Consider the following 23,766-nt stretch of genomic DNA (forward strand, 5'->3'; position numbering starts at 1 on the left):
TTCTTCTATAACTCTTTGAGATCAATGTTTTCCTTGACCTCCTCTCATGTAATAGAAAAATGGAGACCCAAAAATCTTAGAAACTTGTCTGACCATGCCTCAGACTTCATACAGCAGACCCTTATTTTCCTTCTAGTCAACATACTTGCAGTAGTGTGCTGACATTTATCTCTCTCTCCCCTAAGAGTCATCTAAAAACAGGCAGGCATTGCTCACTCAAAATAGTCTTCCTTGCTTTAAAATAAAAAACAAAACTTGATGGTTGAAGAAAGTTGGGTGATTCTCACTAGAGGCTGGAATACTTAGTACTGATGTTAGTCCTGATGTTTATACTGTACCTTTAGGACTGATCATAAAGAATGGAGAGAAGGGGGAGGAGGACATGTTTTCAGAGCTCCTCTCTCAAATTATTTTCTTTAAATAAAATAACTAGTCGGCACAATTTCTCTTCTAATTTTCCTTCCTGGCAGGTTAGGAGAGAGACACAAAATGGTCCTTTATATACATATTCTCCTTTTCATTCATTTCTCAAAGGTTGCTACATCTCTATCTCTACTAGCAACTGTCATTTGCTACTTAAGTGCATATCTGTGCAATAGCACTTCTAAAATAATTTTGTATGGGTGTGATTTCCAATGTATAAATGTACACAAAAAGTATAATTGTTATCATGTTGTAAACTCGAAACTCCATGTCACACTTCCCAGTGCATCTGAGACACACTCACTCCCTTCCTCTTCTCTCTTTTCTCCTTTCTATTGAAGTCCCTCTTCAAATCTACTTTAACAGAGAAAGAAAACCAAGCATTTCACCAATGGCTTGTTGGGCATATTTTTTAGTCATTCACAGCTTAACCTAGCTTAACTTTCCCCTAGCAACTATACTCTGACATCCAAATCTGAGACCACTGTACAAACTCTACTCCAGGTTAAGGGCTAGTTCCTTCATCCATTCAAGTACCCCCAGGAATTCACATCTTCCCTGAATTCTCAAGCTGTTGTCTACACCCATATAACATTTATATATGCTACGTTAAATAGCATATTCAATCTACAGATCTCTGTACAGCAACATGCAGTCACATTTAGGTTCTATCACTATTTCTTTTTATCTTTTCAATAGACATTGAAGCTCTGCTGTGGAAAATTAAAATCAACAATTTCTGGCACCACATATCTGATAAAATATAAAGCAGTTACACAACCTGTTAAAACATTTTAATTCATGTTAAATGTAAGACATCAAATATCCTTATATTTATACACTTGCAATAAATTTAAATATTTGCATTGAATGCTTTTAATGAGTCTACTGCATGCACTGTTTATCTAAGTGATTGGTGTTCCCATACCTAGCTAGAATATATTTTTGTGACTATTTTTTATTATATGTTTTTTTTATTTACAATATCTCCTTTCCCATGTTCCCCTCCAAAAGAAAAAAGAAAAAAATTAAAATAAAATTTAAAAAAACAAAAAACTAAAACAAAACCCTGTTCCCTCCCCCCTCCTACTGCTTACCACCCACCCCCTCCTGCTTACTGGCCCTGGCATTCCCCTACACTGAGGCATAGAACCTTCACAGGGCCGAGGTCCTCTCCTCCCATTGATGACCGATTTGGCCATCCTCTGCTATACACATGCTGCCGGAGCCATGAGTCCCTTCCATGTGTACTCTTTGGTTGGAGTTTTAGTCCCTGGGAGCTCTGAGGGTACTAGTTGGTTCATATTGTTGTTCCTCCTAAGGGGATGCAAACCCATCAGCTCCTTGGGTCCTTTCTCTAACTCCTTCATTGGGGACCCTGTACTCAGTCCAATGGATGGCTGTGAGCCTCTACTTCTGTATTAGTCGGGTACTATCAGAGACTCTCAGGAGACAGCTATAACAGGCTCCTGTCATCCAACACTTGCTGGCATCCACAATAGTGTCTAGATTTGATGATTGAATATGGGAAGGATTCCCAGATGGAGAAGTCTCTGAATTGTCTTTCCTTTAGTCTCTGCTCCACAGTTAGTCTCTACAACTCAAAATATGGGTATTTTGTTCCCCCTTTTAAGAAGGAATGAAGTAACCAGACTTTGGTCTTCCTTCTTTTTGAGTTTCTTATCATTTTTGGTTTGTACTTTGTGTATTAAATACATTACTGTATCTTATTTCTTATGTCAGCAATGAACACTGCCATATGAAGTCCCTTCCAAAAAGATGCAAAAATCTTAAAACCTAAATATTTAGAAACTTGGGTGTCTAGTTACCAAGCCACTAGTGTTATGTCATAGCAGGAAGTCTTCTCACCTGTCATGCACCATTTTGATACCAATAGTTCTCATTATCTTGTTTTATTATTACCGTTCTACAAGCAAGGACATTCTTGAAACTGATTGCTCTTTAAGAATAGAGCAAGGTTATTATGTCTTGCCAACTTTAGAGGAGAAGAGTGCTGTGCACTGTGATGTTGGTGAAGTGATGTTCCTTACATTTCTAGAACTAATCATTGATAAAGAAATGAAAGGGGTAAAATGTGTTTCCATCTGTGAGGCCCTTCCATTGCATTGCATGTCACTCAACTATAAAATGACATATTTTTTTTTTTTTTAGCTGCCAAGAACAACTGCAGTGAAAGATAAGTTCATATGTATGTAACCAGTGTACACATACCTATTCCTATCAAGTATTGTCCATGTACTTTCAATTTCAATCTAGCTGGCGTCATTTGCACAGCTGAAAGTCTCACTGACTTCTACAGTGAGCAGAAAGTAATAGTGTTAAATGAATAGTTTTTGCATTTCACCTTTTCCAAGTCATTGTATAGTCTTCAGTCACAATTCTCTGTAGTTATTATTTTCATGCCATCTAAGGAGGAGCCTGGCAATGGACAGTAATGGAAGAGCATGTGCCCTTACATGTTTATAAATTTCTGACTAAAGTCTCCCTGAAGACTGAGTTCCACTGTGTTCCTCTAATAAATGGAGATATGTAATGGAACATACGTCTTGATGCAAAAATATCCAAAATAGCACATTTTACTCCTAACATGATGCTCAGTCTTGCCCTGGAGTCTCAGAGCCAAGTGAGACAAATGTGATGTTGGTAATGCAGCCAATGTGTGTGGTGCTGATGAGAAGTTTACCACATCTTCAGTTTCTAAGGTGTTAATACGATACCTCCATCCTGTCTCCTGATTGGAGTCTCTCCAACCCAAAGCTCTGAAATCAAATCTCTGATCTCATTCTCTACAACTTAGTCTTTTCAGATCCTCTTAGTGAATGAAATAGTCTCTTGTCTGGGTGAGTCTTCTGAAGTAAAAAGTGTTGAAATAAATGGCTTATGACATGAGTAGCGTTGAAATAAACGTTTATTTTAACACTTCATAAGTCATGAGCCATTTATTTTAACACTTTTCACTTGAAGTGTTTAAATAATAGGTTTTATACAGGAATGTGTCATCCACACTGTTTAATATAAAAGTGAATATGTAAATATATCCATCTATCTAATCTGGATTTTCCACCCTTTGACTGCCAAACAGCTTGGTTGCCATAGTTTCTGGAGTAATCAAAAATTAAGTATTCTTTCTTTTATTTTTAGTTGATAGGTAATTTGGTGGTGCATAAGGCGAATGGACATCATTTCATTAATGGACAATTGGTTAAATACCTTTCAAAATCCTAAAGCAAATGTCATCAAAGACTAGGAATTGAAAATTCCATGCTTTCATAACTAAAACAGCTTTTTCTAGAAAATAATAAATGTGTGTGTGTGTGTGTGTGTGTGTGTGTGTGTGTGTGTGTGCGTGATGAATATGAACTTGTTTTCAGGATTATTTGGAGGACTTGGGTCAATAAATTAAACTTTGTCACTTCTGCGGGTGGGGAGTGATACCCAGAAGTTCTTCCCTTCTCAGCGGGGAAAGGGAGGATGAATGGAGGCCCTGTGTGAGTGGATATGGCAAGGAGAGAGAGAGACCTAACATTGGAATGGAAAGTGAATAATAAAAAATATAATTATAAATTAATGAATTAGACATATTGAAGTCGTCATTATGGCACAGATGTCCACAGTTTAAGTATAATGTGAGAATTTGTTGCAAATAGTTTAAAGGATAAGGTATGTTAGCGTCATTACCCACTGTGTGTCATGGCATTGAAGGTAGCATAAGTAAAGCCCTGAAGAAAACATTTAATGCATATTGGGTCATTTGATAAAGGCTAGATGTGACTGTGACTATGTTTCAGCAGGCAATTACAATTAATAAGAGCAGTGACAGAGTTATGTTTCAAGAAATTATTTCTCCAATTCACAAGTCTGTGCTGTTGTTTGTGCCAAGTATATAGACTCGTGGATATTTTTATCTGAGCAATAAAAATCCAACTGTTACATAAGTGATATTTTAAAAGTAATTTGTTGTTTTTGGATGGTTTTTGCATTTATAGCAAAGCTCAAAAGGTAGCAAGAACGTTCTTATGTAACTTCCACCCAGTTTCTGCTATTTTTAATGATAAGGGATATTGTATTTTAAGAGTCTATCAATTCGATGCTATGTAGTGGATAGTATTTTTGCCAGAGCCTATGTTTTGAAAGGCTTAAAAGAGTGAGAGGGGGAGCTACAAATATATGCATTGTGAGCTTGAAGGAAGGAGTCCATAGAGAAGACAAACCACGAGAGATTGCATTAAAGAGTAACGTGTAGAAGAATTTTGGATCACACAGATGCTGATCATATGCCTGTCTGTGAGGCAGCTCCCTAGAAAATCTTACTCTTGAGATTATTATTAGTATTATTATTATTTTGCCTTCAGGAGATGTTTTAGGAAATAGCTAAAATCTAAGAAGTAAAAAGTATGTCAGAAGAATACAAACACTGGCCTCCCTTTTCCAAAGTGACATTCTCCAATGTCTATAAATGCTATTGATTTCAAATTGTAAATTATTTTACTTCTGAACATACCATGTGGAATTATTCCAGTGCTGCTTTGTGAGCTTGTAATCATTGATTGTAGCATTAGACAGTCCATAAATGTGCTATTGTGAATAATGGAACTTGTTAGCATATTGTTTGCCTACAGTCTATAGTTCCTAGCTCATGTTGGCAACCTCAAACCTGCTTCTGACATTCTGTTCCTGCTAGATGTTAGAAATATTCTCCTTTCATGGGGGCTAGGAAGTTTTAAATTTCCTGGCAAGGTCATATTTCTAAAGCTTCCATATAAAACTTGAGCATTCAGTGAATATGAACACTATGAGAACTCTGATTACCTTTTGCCATTTATTATTAGATGATCTATAACACAAGCCAATCTATGTGGCGCTGCATCCCACCTGTAATTATCCATTACTCCTGTTAACTTTCTTATTTCATCTAGGAACATGAACATCAATACTCAAAAAAAAAAAAAATACACCTTTTGATTGTTCTCCTTATTTACACAGAGTTTCAGGTCTTCTTGAAAACTATGTTATAATTTGATAATCTATAATTTGGTCAACTTCTTCCCAATTACAGAGAGTTCTATGGTGGAACAAAACCCTATCAGATAGTTAATTTTGGCAAAGCTTATGAAAAATGTCTCCCTTTGAGGCGGGAAAATTATGTTGTACCATACTCAGAACATCTGCCATGCCCACGGCCCAAATCTAAATGGTCAGATGTTATTTGGAATTATTCTATTGATTTTAAATATCTGAGATGAAATAGCTATAACTGGAGTAAGAAGTAAAAGACCATCCATAAATGAAGAGAAACAAATGGATCACAATTTGCTTAGATATGAGTGTTCCCTATGATGAAATATTCTTTTCCTAGCAAGTTGGGCCTGATTAAAAAATAAAAAGCTTATACAAGTTAGCTAACTGCCATTTGGCAGCAAGTTGAGTTAGCCTGGGTTCCATGCATGCCAACCTGCCTAGACATCGATGCCAATCAACAAAATAATGACCTCATTTTGATGAGAGACTGAAATTTCATCAGAAAGCATAATGGGTTGTAAAAGTGATATAGAGCAAGGCTTTTTCATCACAAATACATGGCACACTTGACAAAATCGTAAGCCAAATAGTCTTTAATGATTGAATCGGGAAGGTGAACTTAGGATCATCAGGTCTTAATAAGTATAACACCCTAGAGCGTTACTCTTCTGTTATGTAGAGATAAAGATATACTGATTTATCAATTTGAGCATAAAACACAGAAACAGAAACTCTTATTATATGTTCACAATATAGATGGTTGTGTAGTGACAGTTTTGAAATTTGGCTCTGGGGCCTCACTTAGCTTAGCAGTCTGGAGAGGGTCGAACTGTTTCTGTGGCTGGCTGCAACTGTGCTTTTCTGCATAGTATACTATTTAACATGATTTGCTAATTCATAAAGTTAATTTAAATGTACAGTCCAGCCATGGTATCTGCTTTTAAATTTCACCAGCTTGGTAGTCCATGTCTCCTCACTCCTAAGCAGTCCGTGAGTTAGTGAGGATGATCTTAGTGCATACAGGGTTGGATAAGATTATCTGTGCCATTTCAAACATCATTGACTCCAAAAAAAAAAAAAAAATTTCATGGAAATTGAGGCAATAAATGGGCCTAAAGCATCATGAGACTAACTCTTTACAGGTTGTGTAGTCAGTGTCTTTCAAGCTCCCACATTTATTTCTTACTTGTAAATGGCAGATAACTTTATGTATCTCAGGATGAAGTCTTTGAAATACTATGACCATCTGGAGATAACTTAGAAATGGTTCTAAGAAGGAAATACAATGAGCTCTGTACTGTTTCTTGTTTGTCTTTTTTTATTTAATTTTTTTTTCATTTTTTATGTTTATGTTTTTATTTTCCACTATAGTGTGTCTGTCATGGCTTGGATAAGAATGGCCCCCAAAGGCTCATATATTTTAATGCTTGGTCATCAAGAGTGGCACTACTTGAGAGGGATTACAAATTGTGACTTTGTTGAAGGAGGTGCTGGGGTTGGTTTTGGTGTTTCAGAAGCCCACACCAGAAACAGTGACTCTCTGTGTCTTCTACAGTCTGTGGATCCACATACAGAATTCTAAGCTACTTCTCTAGCACCACATGTGCCTACATGGTTAAGCTCCCCACATTGATAACAATGGACTAAACTTTGAACATTGTAAGCAAACCACAATTAAGTGGTTTTCTTTGTAAGACATGGTCATCATGTCTCTTCACAGCAAAAGAACGCTAAGACAGTAGCTTCCACACATTACAGTCAAGGGAGAGAATATTTTTTTTACCTACTATTGCCTAGAATTTCTCAATGGGTAGATTCCCATGATCTAGCTTTAGACTTATTATTGTCACATATTTGCTTATCCTCTCTTCTTGTGTGTGTGTGTGTGTGTGTGTGTGTGTGTGTATGTATTTGTTTGTGTGTGTGTGTTCCTACACATGTCAGACTTAATTTGTTCAATATAATTTTGCTTTGTATGTGTCTGTATTGTTGCATGAATCAGATAATTTCCTGTTGATGCTAGTCATTTTCTTGTATTAATTACCTAAGAGTTGTTCATATTTATGTATATCTGAGTTGTTTCCAGATTTAAACTGGCATGAATAAGTTGCCACAAACATTTTTGTGGCTATTCTTTTTAATCTTGATTTCACTGCTCTTAGGTAAATATCTAGGAAAGAAGTTGTTGGAATAAAGGTATAGATGGATTTTTATTTATTTATTTTGGGAAACCAATAAACATCTATGCTAACTGAATCTGTCATTTTATACTCTTAGCTGTCAGTAGTGTATAAGAATTCCCTATTTTTGTCAACATTAAATACTCAGAATATTGTCTATTTAACAATTCTAGGAATGTGAGGTTCTATCCAACTTCAGTCTTAATATATATTCCTGTGATTTAGAGCATTTTAATGTGATTTTAGTATATGTGCCGCCGAAGCGAGCACTAATGTGATTTTAAATGTATTTAAGTTTACTTTTTAAGACTATCTGTTCAAATTTTCTGCTGCCCTGATTTTCACACATTTTAATTGCTGATTTATAGTATTTCATTATGCATTTTAAAGAAGTTATTAATAGTATTATACACACATATATATTTTTCTAAATTTTGACTTCTTGATACATTCTCTTAATGATGTCTTTAAAGCTATTAACACTTTTATTATCATTTTCAATTTTTTTCCTCATTCAGATTTGCAAAACCCTTCTGATTGTGTTTTTCTGCAACTTTGTGGTTTCAGAATTTGCTTTATTGGGTTGCATCCCATCTTAAACTCTCTAAACTGCGTAACTTTTTGAACAAAATGAAATAGAAGTTGTATCCTACATTAGTTATGTATGTCCGGTATGATGTATGGTGTGATAAAGCATATATGTATGCAGATGTCACAATCACATTGTGGCATTTGACATTGCTATCTCCTTAAAGTTGTTTTAAACTTTCGAATAGCGCACTGTCATCAAGTGCATTGAATTCAGAGTAACATTAGAGTGCATGCATGTAATGTGTTCCTATGCAGCAGGGTGGTGAGCATCACTGTCGTCTTATATTAGGAAGTGCGGATGCACTTCTAGCTGCTCATAGAGTGTATAATAGGTCACAATAACTAGTCGTCATCTCACTGTGATACTGCACCTCAGTATTTGCTGTCTCACTACCCCTGTTCTCCTCACATTCTCAGTGTATAAGTAGCAGCCATCTATTGGGACACAGTCAAAAGAATGACATGTGGTTAACAATGCCTTGGGTGGACCATGAGAGAGGTTCCAGGAAAAAATAAAATAAAAGGCAGAGAGACTTTTAGCTCAAGTGCAAGTTGTTCCCTGGATTGTTCTTGGATTTGATTTTTGTCCCTCCTGCAGCAAACATTTGCATTTAATTTGAAAGGCATCTTTATTTTTGATGGAAGTATAGAACTGAGTCTGGTGAGAGTATATGCTGAGTGGTGTCCTCTGTGTGCCCGAGTCTGGATATGGCTTTCTGCCTTGTTTTTGTGCTTTCCTAGGTATAATCTACAGTATGTGCCAAGCAATTGTGTTTAAATTGGTCTGTCTTGAGAAAGATCTGGGAAAAAGCTACACTGTTAATATTTTAATATATATATATATATTAAATAAATATATTTACCAATATAATATGTACTTATATTGGTATTTATTTACATGTTTTGATTTTTTTAAATCATTTTTTTCTGAACTCAAACAGCCTTTCTTGTGTCATTGCTTTCTTTGTTACATCTGTGTATAAAAGTATGCTGAAGCTCAAGTTAAGTTGTCTATAGCTTTAGACTGTACTCTGTCCGATTCTTTATGTTTTTCAAATCTCAGGGCTTACATAAGTTGATGAAATATCCATATCATCTATGAAACGCAATGAACCATATTTATCATTCTGTATCAACCTATTTCACTTAATATAACAGCATCCATTTTCTTATACTTTTCTTCAAATGAAAGAATTCTAGCTTTTAGTGGGAGAATAGCATTCTATTGAGTACAGCCTTCACATCTATTTTTCATTCATCCAGTAATGGACATAAATATTGTAAATATTGTCTCAGTGTCATAGTTATTACGATTAGCATGACTTTGTGACTAAGACATGTCCTTATATACACTTTTGAGACTATGTGCCTCAATCTGGGAGAGCTATCCTCAAATAAGAGATATAGTCTTTGCTTTCTCATGAACCTCCATATTGTTCCACATGGTGGCTATACGGATCCTCAGTGAACTCAAAAGTTCTTTTTCATATGTGCATGGGCCAACATCGGTTTTGTTTGCCTTTGTTAAGCCATTCCAAGTGTGTTCAAACAGTATTTTATCACATCTCTAATTTTTAACCCCTTGTATCTAAGGGCCCTGAGCTCATTGTTATAAAAGTATAGTTTTATAAATTTGAGTTTTATATGGTTTATGATTTGTATGTTTTGTCCACTTCAATTGGATTATTTCTGTTGTCTAGTTTCCCACTTATTCTGTATGTTAATACTTTATCAAATGAATAGTTTGCAAAAATAATTTCCATGTTATAGGTTATCTACATATTTTCTCATGTTTCTTCTAATATTCTTTTATTCTTCATTTTCTTGAAGATAATCCCATTTTTCTCTTTTCTGCTACCCTTTATATGATTTGTGAATTTTATCTAAAATATTCATTGTCTATGCTCCTATCTAAGGATTTTTCCTTGATTTATTCTACTATTTTCAAAATTTCAAGTCTTATGTTTGGGTATTTGATTCATGTTATGTTGAGTTTTACACCAGGAGGAGGTAAGGTTCCCATACCACTTAGTAAAATAATCACTTTTCTCCTCATACTGAACTCACTTGGTGCTCAAAATCAGTTGTTTTCATTCGGAGACTGCTTCAGAACTCCATCTGACCCAGCTCCTTTAGGATGTGCTCTAATGCAGTTATAGTAAATCCTGGAGATTTAGACATGTCCTAAAGTGAAATAGTATCCTTGAATTCTATTGCCTTTTTATTTTTGACTATTCTAAGTCCTTTGAATTTCTGGAGAACTTTTAGAAACAGCAAGTTGGTTTATACAAAGAAAACTTTCAAAAATCGTGTTGTGGGTTGTGTTGAATCTGTAGATTAGTTTGGAGAAATTCATCTTCTCAACAGAACAGAGTTTTCCAATCCACAAATATTGTGATGTTCACTTTGACAGAGTCCAAATCACCAAGAAAGAGTGTGTACTTGTGGGACTTTTTTGTTCAGGTTGGGCTGTGGGCAGGAACATCTATAGAGAGGTGCTTTGATTTTTTTTTTTTAAATTGATATAGGAATACCAAGCCTGACAGTGCCAGATGTTCTGTCCTTGACTATTTTTAAGGGTAGAGCAAGATAGCAAAGCACTACATATGAACTTCTTTCTGTCCTCTCTTGACTGCAGACTGGATGTTATCAGCTGCTTTAACTCCTTTCGATTTTGACTTTCCCACAATGGACAATGACCCGGAAATGAAAGCAAAAGTAAACTCTTTCTCCCTTAAGTTGCTTTGAGTCAAAGTATTTTATTGTAGACACAGAGATACAGGGAGGACAATTGTCTTGATTCTTTCTTAGGATTGTGATTTTACATTTAGGGTTTTTAGAAAATTTCAAAAGTATACTCTTATTTGTTTTTATATTGTAAATATTATTTTACATTTTAAATTTTATATTTTTGTTAGTGTATACATGTGATACATGGGGAATATTAAAATATACTCAAAAGATAATTTCTCCTTTAATTATAATTTAGCTATAGGCTTTTCATAAATGCCTTTCATCAGACTGAAAAAGTCTTCATTTATTATTTTTTGTTGATAAACTATCACAGACAAATTTTTAATTTTACTAAATTTCCTTTTTGTATCCTTTTCAGACACATTTTTCTTCTGTTATATGGAAAATTAGATAAATTGAGAGGCTAATATTAAATCAACCTTACATTCCTGGGATAAGCTTGTAACCATGGTGTTTTATGTTTTTAAATATACCTGAATGTAATTTCCTTGTTTTATTAAATTTTTTAGGTTATTCATATGTCATTGGGCTAAATTTTATTTTTTGATATATCTGTTAGATTTTTTATTACAGAAATATAATAGCCATATAAAATCCATTGAGCTTCCCCTTCTCTTGTTAGAAATTATTTAAGATTAGTGTTATTTCTTCCTTGCATGTAGTTAAAATTACTAATGAAATCATGAGATTTAGTTTGGTCTTTTCCAATGTTTTGTTTTCCAGTTATGAACTCAATTTCTGTACCAGTTGTGGATCTCTATTTTCAATTTTAATTTTCTACAGTTTGTTGTGTCAACTTTAATCAGTTATAGTTTGCCCCTCTTTTGTCACTTGGTGGATTTATTGCATAAGATAGTTATTCTGTATTATCCTTTTCATTTGTTTAGAGTTTGTATCGATGGCATTCCCTTTTAAACAACTTAATCTTGGCTTGTCGTAATGTCATCGCCTTACATCAATTATCCAGCTCCATTCCACCTGGTTCTAAATTAGGTGCCTTTGAAGTGCTTGTCTATTCCGTGATCATTCAAGTAGCTACTGGTTATAGCCACCCATTGCCCTGCGGAGGGTTTTCAGCCTTCTGTCAATCCAGAAACATGAAGCATCTTGGGACTCACAGATACATATAACTTCCATGAGGTTAGTGCTGTGTAGGCGTCCTCTGATCCAGAGGGAAGGGTGTCCCCATCATGGTCAGTGCTAGCGTGGCCTTACACAGGATGAGAGTTCTTTATGACATACTCTGGGGACTTCTAAAGTACTAGACTGTCAAATTCTTGCCCCTTTCCTAATGCCTGGATCATGTGCTCTAACTTATTCATGCTGCCGATTCCTCCAGTATTCATGATACTTGATAAAGGCTAAATTCACCCATGACAGTGAAGTATTCTAAGACCGATGAGAGCTGGTGAAGGGTTGGGCGAGTGGGTACTTTCCTCTTCGCCATAATGTGAATGAACTCTTTATGTTTTGAGAAAGGAGAACACACACACTACTCCTTTTTTTTTAATTCTAATGTTTCTTATCAGACCAGAAAGATATTTAGAATCTGAACAAAGGCTACATACACACAGGTATATTCATCATTAGTATATGTTCTCTTTACTTTTTCCCTTAGAAATATCTTTATTAATACGTTATATTAATTTATTAACATCTGTTTCTCTTAAAACAGCAATATTTTTACTTAGTTTCTTCATTTCTCTTTTGAATAACCTGGTTGAAGCCTGGTTATCCTAAGGCCAGATAGTATTTTAAAGAAGAATTTCTTTAAAATGGCACATGTCATGAGATTAAGGAGAGGGTCTAGTTGGTAAAGAGTTTGCTGTATAAACATGAGGCTCCAAGGTGGATCTCTGTTACCTATGAAAGAGCAGGCATAGTAACATAGGCTTAGAACCAGTGCTGGGGAGGCAGGGACAGGAGGACCTGTCTCTGAAGCTGGCTGTCCAGCTAGTCTAGTGAAATTGGTGAGTTTCTGCCCTGTAGATAAGGTGGAAAATAATTGAGGGAGACACCTGATGGCCTCTGACCTTCACATGCATGCACACACAGTTTTGTGCGTGCTTCAGGACACAGAAAAACACACACACATACACACGAACTCACACACTCGATCACATGCACATTAAGTAAGATATCACACAACAAGGAGGGCTGTAATTGAAGGAAGAAAGTCATTTGGCCTCTTGCCCACTGAGCAGTGTCTCAGCGCACCAGAGCCTGTTGTGTTTTCCCATCCTGTGGTTGCTGGCCTTTGCTGTTAAGTGTTTCCCAAACCTGACATGCCCTTTACCAATTCTGCAAGGGTTCTTGCCTTGGACTCAGCTCCAGCCTGAGTCAGATTTATTTTAGTTAGCAACCCTAGCTATCTATTTTTGCAGAGCTCAACTAGGCTCTACATCCATCCTCTGAAAGCCTTCCTGTACTTCCTGGACTGGCTCAGTCTCCCTGCCCATGCTGTGCATCATACAATGGGACATCGTTCATGTGTCGTTTGTGTTTTCATCTTTTTTCCCTCATCCTTGCATGTTGGGTTGAGAGGACCTCGTCTGCTGTCTTTTACAAACCAGTTCTTTGCTATTTCCATATTTTTGTATTCAATTGTAATTAAGGGGAAAGGTTTATTTTCAATAAATCCAGAAGAAAAAGCTACTCAGGAGATTCCATTCTTACCAAGGTTAGTCGTCTAATTGAGCCAAGGAGCTAGGTACCTCTTTGAGAGCTGTGTAGTCCACAGAAGAGAACAAACCACAGAGCCCCTGCTGTCGGCCGACTGTGAGGAATACAGTGTTATAACAGTACACAGAGATTTGCACATCACTGACAAGTGAAAAGAAAATTCATTCCTAGGAATGATAGGAAAGGTTTACACTGCAGCATGTAAACCTGGCATGGACACGCTGGCCATGAAGCCACCCTCTGAGAAAACAGTAGGAAGTGCCGAGAGGAAAGAAGTCACAGCCTTTCACAGAAAGACATGCTGCAGACCTAGTGGATGTGGAACTCTTCTTGCTATTCCCTCATCTGTTCTCAGCAAAATGCTCACTTCCACTTATCCTGCCTTCTCCTGTGGGTAAAGTGTAATTCCGATCAGCAGCATTTGCTCTCATTATAGTCTTCCTTTCTCCTCTGCAGTTAACCATTTCTGCATATATGTTTAAGGATGACTTTCCATGGAGTGTGATAATATTTGCCCATAGGACAAATGCCTTCTGCACCAAGTCCCACAACACTCTTTTGGTCCATAATATCCATTTTGTTTGTTTGTTTGTTTGTAATAGTCTAACTGTTTAAATGTCATAGTTGTACATTTAGCATTTAGAGGTCAACAACGTCATCAGCTGACCTTATAAGGGAGGGAAGCATATGGCTGTTGAGAACTAAATGCTGAGAAATAAAGGGAACCCTCTATATGCAATGCTAGCAATGGGTTTGACTCTGGCATTGACAACAGTGTTTATTATCATGACACATTACTTGACCACACAATGCTGCCTCCCTTACAGGCACAGCTGTTAACCTGCATGAGCCTCAGCGTCAGCATCTCTTAAATGGAAATGCCTCTGTACCTGCTATCGATGCTGCTGTGAGCATATAAATAGCATGGACGATTTTCTCGCCACCTGATCACAAACCATCTCAATTTCAGTTTAGCCCTAACTTAATCCCACCTCAATCTTTTAAATTACTTTTTTTTATTATTTAAAAGTCCACAGTTTAAATATTGTAAAAATTTCACCAAGTTTTACTCCCTGCAGTGGAGAAACACTGTCCTCTTACTAGCGGTTGCTAACAGAATATGCTACTGAAGAGCCACCTGGAGATACATGGAAGAGCTCTGTCCATAGCAAAGACAAACGCTATCTGAAATGCACAAACCACTTATAGTTTTCCTTGATAGCTCAACTCTGCCTTGAAATATTGGTTATTTCAAGGTAAAAATGTTTCTAAATGTTTAAGGTGGATTTAAATATATATATATATATATTTTACTGTGAGAAGAATGTAAAACAAATAGTTCAAGTAAGGCTCATTTTGCAGCTGCAGAGAATCTTATATATCAGAAAGACACTAACCTGAATTAGTTCACAGATTTTTCATTTGTGTTTGTGAAGCAAGGGTGTTGTCTGTTGGCTCGTCTCATGTGAAATACAGACACTAAGAAATAGCAAAAGTGTACTTATTTCAGTAATCCACATTCCTAAGGCTATGACTTGCCTCTGTGTAAACATGCCTACACACTGGATTTCTTTTTAAATCTGCATGTCCTCCCTGGCCGTATTGAAGAACGAACGTGCTTACTGTACTGTTTCATTAAACTGCTCTGTTATCAGGTAATTGTTTAAACATAATGCCGTTGCACTATCAAAAGGAAAGGTGAGCTAATGGCATTTGCAAATGTCAGGGATTATCTTAACACTTTTATTATAGTTTATAAAAAGTAGGTTCGGGGCATTTCATGGCAATTATTTCTCCAGAAATTGGTTATTTAAATAAATTGCTAATTATCTGAAGATGACAGTATTGAAAAAGAATGCTACTAATGAATTGTTTAATAAGTGTAGCTTGTGGTGGCCACCTACAGGTGGAAAATAGAACATACAGAAGGTGCCTAGACGCTGCTCTGCTTTCTTTTGTGGTAACAATTACAAAGACCAAACGCCTCACCCTAAGGATTCCACATTGTAAGGAGTTTCCAAGATACTCCCTAGTGATGGCTTTTGTTTTAAGTCAGATTTCACTTGTCTTTTAAAATGTTGTTTTTCCTGTTGTTCTTTGATATAATTATTACCATTTTTAGCTCCTATGATGTTTTAATGTCGCATCCCAACCGAGGTGCTTCTCAGGTGAAAGAGAATGCCATTCATAATCACATCAGACAATTATGAATCAGCACAGGTATAATAAACAGGTACTCTCCTGGGAAAACTGGGCCATATGGTCACTCTCATAGCAATTATGAACTGTGCTAGCTCTAATTTAATTCCTATATTCAACAATTAATTCATTGTTAATATTCTTGGTTTATCATACCTGGGTAATACATCTTTATTAGCTATAAAAATTAACTCATCCTTTTGTAACTTAATTTACATTTGGACACATAAAATGAAGAAGAAATATAACATGGTACTAAAAACAGGGTAGAGGAAGAGTTGGGTGCACATGCTTTCAAATATTGCATCCATGCTTTCTGACAGAGTGATCTTGAGCACGTGATATTTATCCATCCACACTGTCATTTTGTATATTTGTAAAAATAAAGACAAAAATACCCATCTCACGGTGATGTTATCAGGACAATATAGGCAAAGCGCAAATAAAACTAAGTGGCAACTATTAGAAACAGAGTCTCTTATTCTGTTTACTTGCTATTAAAAAAAGTCCATGTGAATTACAGTTCTCCGCTCTCTAAGTTGACCTCGTTACTGGTGTCTGTTGGGACTCTACTGAGCCTGTAAAATTGCTAGTGAAACCACTGTGTCTAAGTTCACAGCATCCTTAGGGGTTGAATTTTGGAGATACCTAATGTTTTCCTTAGTACAACAATTCTTCCATTCTGTCTTACTAGTTCTATCATCATAGATATTCAAGAGATAGGCAATCTCAAACATTGTTCATTTCTGAATTCACAGCTGGCTAAAGATAAGAAGAATAGTAGAACCAGTAGTACATATTGATCCATTGGCATTGATAACAGTTTAAAAATTAACAACAATACATACAATATGCCTTTCTTTTTATTTTTTTTTTAAAAATATCTTTTTTTCTAATTCTCTGAAAAGCATTCACATAGACCAGTGATTCTCAACCTAAGAGTCACAACACCTCTGGGCTGGTATAACAAAAGCAGACTATTCAACACACAAACACCACGTATAAAAGTGTGGGCAATAATGGAATTAGAATACGTGTTTTCTTCTGCTGCTAGCATCCTAATTCTTGCCACTACATATTTGAGACTGTGGCATGTTAATAGGTTAATAGGTTAAAAGGTTTTCTAGCATAGATGAAATCAAATTTATTAAGCAGCACAGCAACCCAGGAGCAGTTAATCATTTTTGCTGTTTTGCTAAGAAAGCTACCCAGAGAGAGAGAGAGAGAGACAGAGAGAGACAGAGACAGAGACAGAGACAGAGACAGAGACAGAGAGACAGAGAGAGACAGAGAGAAGAAGAAGAAGAAGGAAGAGGAGGAGGAGCAGGAGGAGGAGGAGGAAGATTTTGGGGGACATGTTTGTGTATTTAACTTTGTATCTAAATACTAATGTGATAGATTTCTTAAAATGGAATTTGTAGGTGAAAAGACATGTATTTAGATATTATAAATTACTTTTGACATACAAATAAATACAAATTTCACATTTAAATGGAAGAATCAAGCTATGAATATTCATAATTTTGTGCGGTTTGAACTGGCACAGAATCGCTAAAAGTTTTCCATTAATATTAAGTGGTTATTTTGGTTATTTTCATATTTTCATAGATGAATATTTTCTTTTTTTTTTAGGTGGAATAATATTTCCTTTAATGAGACACTGTACTTTCCCATCCAGGATCCCTGCCCACTGCAGAAGCTTACAGACCCATAGCCATGCATGGTTGTAATTGATGAATATTTTCTTTAAGTTGAATTTTCTCTCTCATTGACAGTAATATTAGCTTCTGTAATATTACATACTGTACCAGACACTGTGCTTTCTATACACTGTATTACTTAAGGCTCCTTAGCTTGAATTCTTATTATTGGTGTTCTTCCCTCCAGATAGGAAAGACTTATATTTAAGCAGGCTATGCAAATTGTTCAACGTCATGATTCTATTAAACAGTCTAGTTCAGACTAATGAATGATTGCTGGAGTTGAATTCATTACCACCCTCAGTATTCCACTGTCCTGATTCTGGGACTCCTATAGACTACCTAACGATGCCCCTCCCCATAGCTACTAAACACGATGCTCAATGAACATGGGAGCATAGATGCTTTCATCTCACAAAGACTTCATTTTCAGCCCAAATCCATCCCTTTTAAACTGACATCAGACATGATGTGCAGCATAAGCTTCCGTTTTCATAACCGCATCAGTCTTCACACAGTTGGAAGGGTCAAATGTACAGGAAGCTGGCCTCTGGACTTTACTAGAATGAATGAACCAGCCTCTTCGACCAATGGCAGGTGATACTCTCAGAAAGAAAGGGAACTCAGTGAACACTACTAATTATATTGCTTCAAATAAAATTCCTGAAACATTTTAGGTAGAAGTGTTGAGTATTAATTGACTATGGGCATATTGAATAATCCAAGAGGAAGATAAACATAGCTAAAGACGTATTAAGGCTTCAAAAATATATTTTAATAGCAATAAAAATCAAGACATTTAATAAGAAAACCTTCACTTTTGGAAATAAGAAAGTAAAATAGACCAACAATTTTGTATGCTGTTGGTTTTCCCCATTTCTCTCCTTCGATTTCACATCTCTGCATATAACTCCAATCCTGTTAGTGCGATGGTTTCTGGTTGAATTACACTCATTTTCTCAGAGGATCTTAATCCATGTGTAAAGATGTATTTTTAAATAGTTGTGATACACATATTTATCACTATATTAGCTTCATTAACATTTTAAACTTGTTTTCATTAAGCATAAGTTTGCTGCCATTAGATTTAAGTGTATTTTATAAAAATCAATCTTTTAACTCTTAAATTTTTGAAATTCCTGACTTGTTCATATTTATTTTTCCTTCTGGGTGTTGTTAAAACTATTAACAATTAGACAGTTGAAGTCCAATTTCTCATGAATTTTTTTTACCCACTTAATTCATTACATTTTAATTAATATAAGCAAATTAAAGCTGCATATTCCTTTTGTATGTGTAGTGAACACAGGAAACTGTTACAACCAGCTTCTGTTTTATTGCCAGCTTGAGCTATTATCAGGGAGTTTATGTGGACTTAGTTCTATCAATTAATTGTGTAATCTTAGCTGTCCAAGGAGTCAAATGATTAGGGGGGAAAACAAACAGAATTAAACTCAATTATTCAAAATTCCAGTTATCCAAAATTAGCATAAATTCCACACTATCTTGCCCATTAAAAATCCTTTTTTCCCTTCAATGATTCAGTCATGCATAGTAAATCTTTCCTCCCTTTTCACCAGCAAAACTTTACTTCTAACATCATTAAAAATCCTTTTATATTGGTTTAGTGCCTGAGTCTTTTTATTATAAAAAGAATTCTTAATGTACTGATGTTGGACTCTAGGTTTTTACTTTTGAAGTCAAAGCAATCTCATCAGCATTATGACACTAGTAAATAAGGGTTGTTAGGATGAAGAAAAGGAGAAGACATGCCTCGTCCTCTCGGGAGACCAGAGAATATAAAATTCTATCAAGGAAGGCATCATGCTTTCTCTTCTTTATAAAAGTCTGTTTCATTGCAACACTAAATGCAGAACAACACAGAAGGCAGCATGAAAGTGAACTCAGTAAGTGCTCTCTCCAGAACCAATGGTCCTCCAGACACATACACGCTATATTCTCAAGCTTCACTGTTGAGTATCTATGCCTTGAAATATACTAAATTCACCCACAGAACAATTCCTTGCCAGTATTACAATTTTCAATGTTTTGTTTATGGCAAACTTGAAGTTCAGCAATGTAAAGGAATCTTTACAACCCTTCACAGAGTGTAAGTAGCATAATGTTTAAGCCAACAGTGGTTAGCTCCTTAGTTTGATGTTGTTATAGACTGTAATTAATCTTCAATTTAATTTCCTTATAAAATTTATACTAATGAAACATATGATATCCAAAAGTCATGATTTTGTTTTCTAATGGCACATAATGTGTGATAGAACTTATATACTTTGAAATAACCTACTGAGATAAGAAAGGCTGATATTTTGAATACTGTAAGTATAAAACTAGGATTTAAATTGAAAGAAAATATATGTGCTTGAAAATATTTTTGGATAGATTGCTGAATAAAAGAACACTAAGTAAAAATCCTAAGTCATGTGTTCTTATGGGCATACCAAAACAGTACTATATCAAAAAGAATTACTGTATTTATTTAAGCAGGATCTGAAAAAAAATCAATATTTTTCAAGATAAATCACCTTTTTAACATACTTCAAAGTCTTTCAAGTATGAACATGTTTTTCTAATATATGCTTAATCTGGAAATGATCTTTAATCAATTCAAAGATTTCAACACACTGACTTGCATTTGAACTTATGACTACAAGGAGCCCCTATTTATTATTTTGGAATTACAGTTCAGTCTAGATTATCAGAGACTCTAAGAGGCACCTTTTATGCAAACCAGAATACTTGGTCAAATCCTGCAAAGCAAAGCTTTGTTTCAGTTCTTCCTTTTTACCTTTTCCTTCCTTATTCCCCTCCATCCGTCCTTGGTTCTTTCCTTCCTTCCCTCCCTGTGTCATTCCCGCCTTCCATCCTTTTCTCCATTCTTCCTTTCCTTGAGCTTTCAGATTGCTTCAAGATTCTGAGACCTAGGATAATTTGACCTTTGCTGGACAATTCCACACATTTGATACAAAAATGGCTTGATGTAACTGGACTTTCAGTCATGTTCCTCTGGCCACTCCACATTGATAAGAACTTAATTTAAATCCTATGATACCTAGTAGTTGACTTCAGTAGAACAGATATTTTCTTTTTTACTTATATCTAGGTGTTTTTCTCAAGGATGAGTCTGTTTTCTCATCTCTCCAGCTGTTGAACTAGCTTCTTATTCCCTATTTTTTGTTCTTAAAGCCGTAATAATAACAGCGGTAATGTTTTTAAAATCACTATCTCAGCAGTTGGGATTCTGGAAGTTTCTGTTCAATTTAATTAGCACTTTAGTATGTACAGTTCTGTTTTATATGGATATGTGTATATACTTCACATTGAATTTTAATTTTTGTCTTGACTAATCATCTCTCCACTTTTCTCATCTGGAAACTATAAGAAAAAAATTAGCTTACATTTAACTTAAATTTACAGTTTAGCACAATCATTTCCTATACCTTTAGTACTCTTTCCATAAAACCTACTTTCCTTAAAAAATGCTGAGGACAGGTAGGTTATATATCCTATTAAATCAGTTATTTTTAATCAAATGGAGTTTATAATAATATCAATAAAAGATGACTTAATTCTTGCTCAGTAACAGGAAGATCGATGTCTTCACCTTTGGTTCACATTTCCATAGAGAACATAATTCCTCTTAATTTACAAAAAAGGAAGAAAAAGAAGCCTTTATTAGTTTGAAAGGTTTTCATGTTCATTATGCACATTAGAAAAGTTTTAGAAATGGAAGGAAAACATGAAATAGAAAATGTCGTATTGACCTAATTGAACTTCCTCAAATGCCAATGAGAATTTGCTGGTGTTTTAAACACTTGTGTAATAATGTTGCCCTTTAAATGTAACTGGTTAAATTTTCAAAGCTGTGTCCTGGGATTTTGCCATTTGATGTCCATTAATATCAATTGGAATATGCGGACAAATCCCTGTATACCACTTTGAAATTTTACCCCTTAGTGTTAATGATAGTCTTCTAACAGTGAAGTAAGAAATAAATTATTTATCTGCTTAGTTCAAATTTTCTCTAGTCTCTTGAGTAAACTAAATAAGAAAAGAAAAAGAATACCAATATTTCTTTATTAGTTCAAAGTAACATCTATATCAAGAACACGTTGACTAGGTATGTATTGAACAGTCCGTTATTTTATGCAGTTAGCTCTGTCTATCTGAATGTTTATGCTGTGGGTGTCCTTTTAGTTATATTCATAGCTAGATTTATTTTATTATACTTACAGTATATAGTACTGTATGCAATAGTTTACCTTCTGGTTAAAATATAAAGGTAATAAGGAAACATTAATAAATATTTTGACATAGAAATAAAATCCTGATGTCTAGTTTCTTGTTTGTCTAACTTAATAAATTGTGTTCTAAATACCTGTGTGAAATTTTGAAGTATCAGGATAGAATAACCTGTAAGAAGCTTTTAGGTAACAGAGAAATAAGAAGGCATTCCCATACACACATTTAGTGATAATAAGAAAGCATCCATTATGCATACATTTACCTTAATATGAAACGTATAAAAACATCTCACGTAAAAAACCACTTCTTTGTAAGAGAACTTATCACAATAAGCCATTTCAGCTCATAGCAAAACTGAGAGGAAGGAACAAAGATTCCTCATGTACAAAAGATGCCTCCCCCACACGTTTTCAGCATCTTTCACTTGAATAGTATAAGTGTTGACACATCAGTGTCGTTACCACCAAAGCCCACACTTTACACCAGGCTTCACCCTTGGTGTTTTATGTTCTGTGAACTTGGATTAGTAGGTAACAAGGTGCACCTGCCATTATGCAACCTCTCATCACTTCCGAAATTCTTCTGGCTCTGCTTCCTTATCCCTCATTCCCTTCTCCCACTCCCTCCAACCACTGATCATTTTTTTTTACTGTCTCCAAGGTTTTGTCTTTTCCATAGTATTCTTGGCATCACTGTACAGGAGGTAGCCTGTTCAGATGAAAAGCCATTGGTTGCCAGGGACATTCTATGTGCTTCCTAGAATATTGCCCTCTAAGATAATATTGCTCAGGCTGATGACAGAAGTGATAATGGGATCCTGAAGTAACTGCACATCTGCATTGTTTAGTGGACTTTGGCTTCAGACGAAATCAAATTCCTTCATAATTAGACCTATCTTTAACTTAAAAAAATGCTTTGAAGGCAACATTAATGTGACTGATCACCAGAATACCAGAATATGTCCCTCAGTTATAAAAGTACTAGTTCACTCTGGAATGTAGCTGAAGCTCCAAAGTAGCTTTAGTACAATATATTCTTATTTAAAAATCACTACAGTGTGATCTGCCCATTATGCAATTTTTATGTCTATTAGGTTGGGGACTAAGATACTGGTAACATTTGGCATATATATGTGTGTATGTGTGTGTGTGTGTGTGTAGAGTAGGGAGAGAGAGAGAGAGACAGAGAGAGAAATGTATTCTAATTATAGAATTCAAGTTAGTTCTCTTTAATTTTATTTGAACTTTTTAGTAGGTGAGATTATATCAGGCTTACTGTGCACCTTCAAACTGTAAAATACATTTACAGAGCAACATAGAACATGCCTGTTCTTCAGCGCTTGGGTTTCCAGCTTCTACATTCACACCAGCTTCCTCATATTTGTGGAACAATAGCAGAGCTGAATGACTATTTGCATACTATATGCGATGGCTTTCTTTTTCAAAGCTTTCCATTCCCTGACTCTATTTAGAACAGATGTTTGAATGCTTCATGCAATCTCACTTACACCTCACTCTTTATCAAATCATAATTTGTGTATATTTTATGGGAGAGTTCTAGGCTTTTCGTGTCTATTTTGCGAATTGTCTAGACTTGCTGATAGCACCCAAGTCCTTAAATCTCCATTCACTGAGAAGTTAAGAACACCTGGAAAACAGATAAAGAAATTGTAAATTTGTCTAGAAAACTGCCGCTGTTGCTTAACGCTAAATATAAGGCACCATGTGCCCACGTCAGGCATTCTAACCTTATGGCTTCCTTATCTTCTGCAGGAACTGCCATCAGGCCCATTGCTTTGAGAGCTGTGACTGCCATTGCTCGTGCTTTGCCCGGGTTTCCTATTTTGGCCACAGGTGGGATTGACTCAGCTGAAAGCGGACTTCAGTTTCTTCATAGTGGCGCTTCAGTTCTCCAGGTAGGGCTTATGCCTTTCCTTT

General features: G+C 35.5%; 1 protein-coding gene across 1 annotated transcript in view; it reads left to right on the plus strand.

Moving 5' to 3' along the window:
• The window catches only part of Dpyd (dihydropyrimidine dehydrogenase), an 835,953-nt gene that overhangs the window by 632,847 nt on the left and 179,340 nt on the right, over positions 1–23,766 (plus strand). Inside the window, exon 19 of the mRNA XM_031375299.1 lies at positions 23,602–23,744. Coding sequence (XP_031231159.1) covers positions 23,602–23,744 — 143 coding nt within the window. The remainder of the gene's footprint in view (positions 1–23,601; positions 23,745–23,766) is intronic.

Source organism: Mastomys coucha, unplaced genomic scaffold, assembly GCF_008632895.1.
Source record: "Mastomys coucha isolate ucsf_1 unplaced genomic scaffold, UCSF_Mcou_1 pScaffold16, whole genome shotgun sequence".
Classification (NCBI taxonomy): Eukaryota; Metazoa; Chordata; class Mammalia; order Rodentia; family Muridae; genus Mastomys; species Mastomys coucha.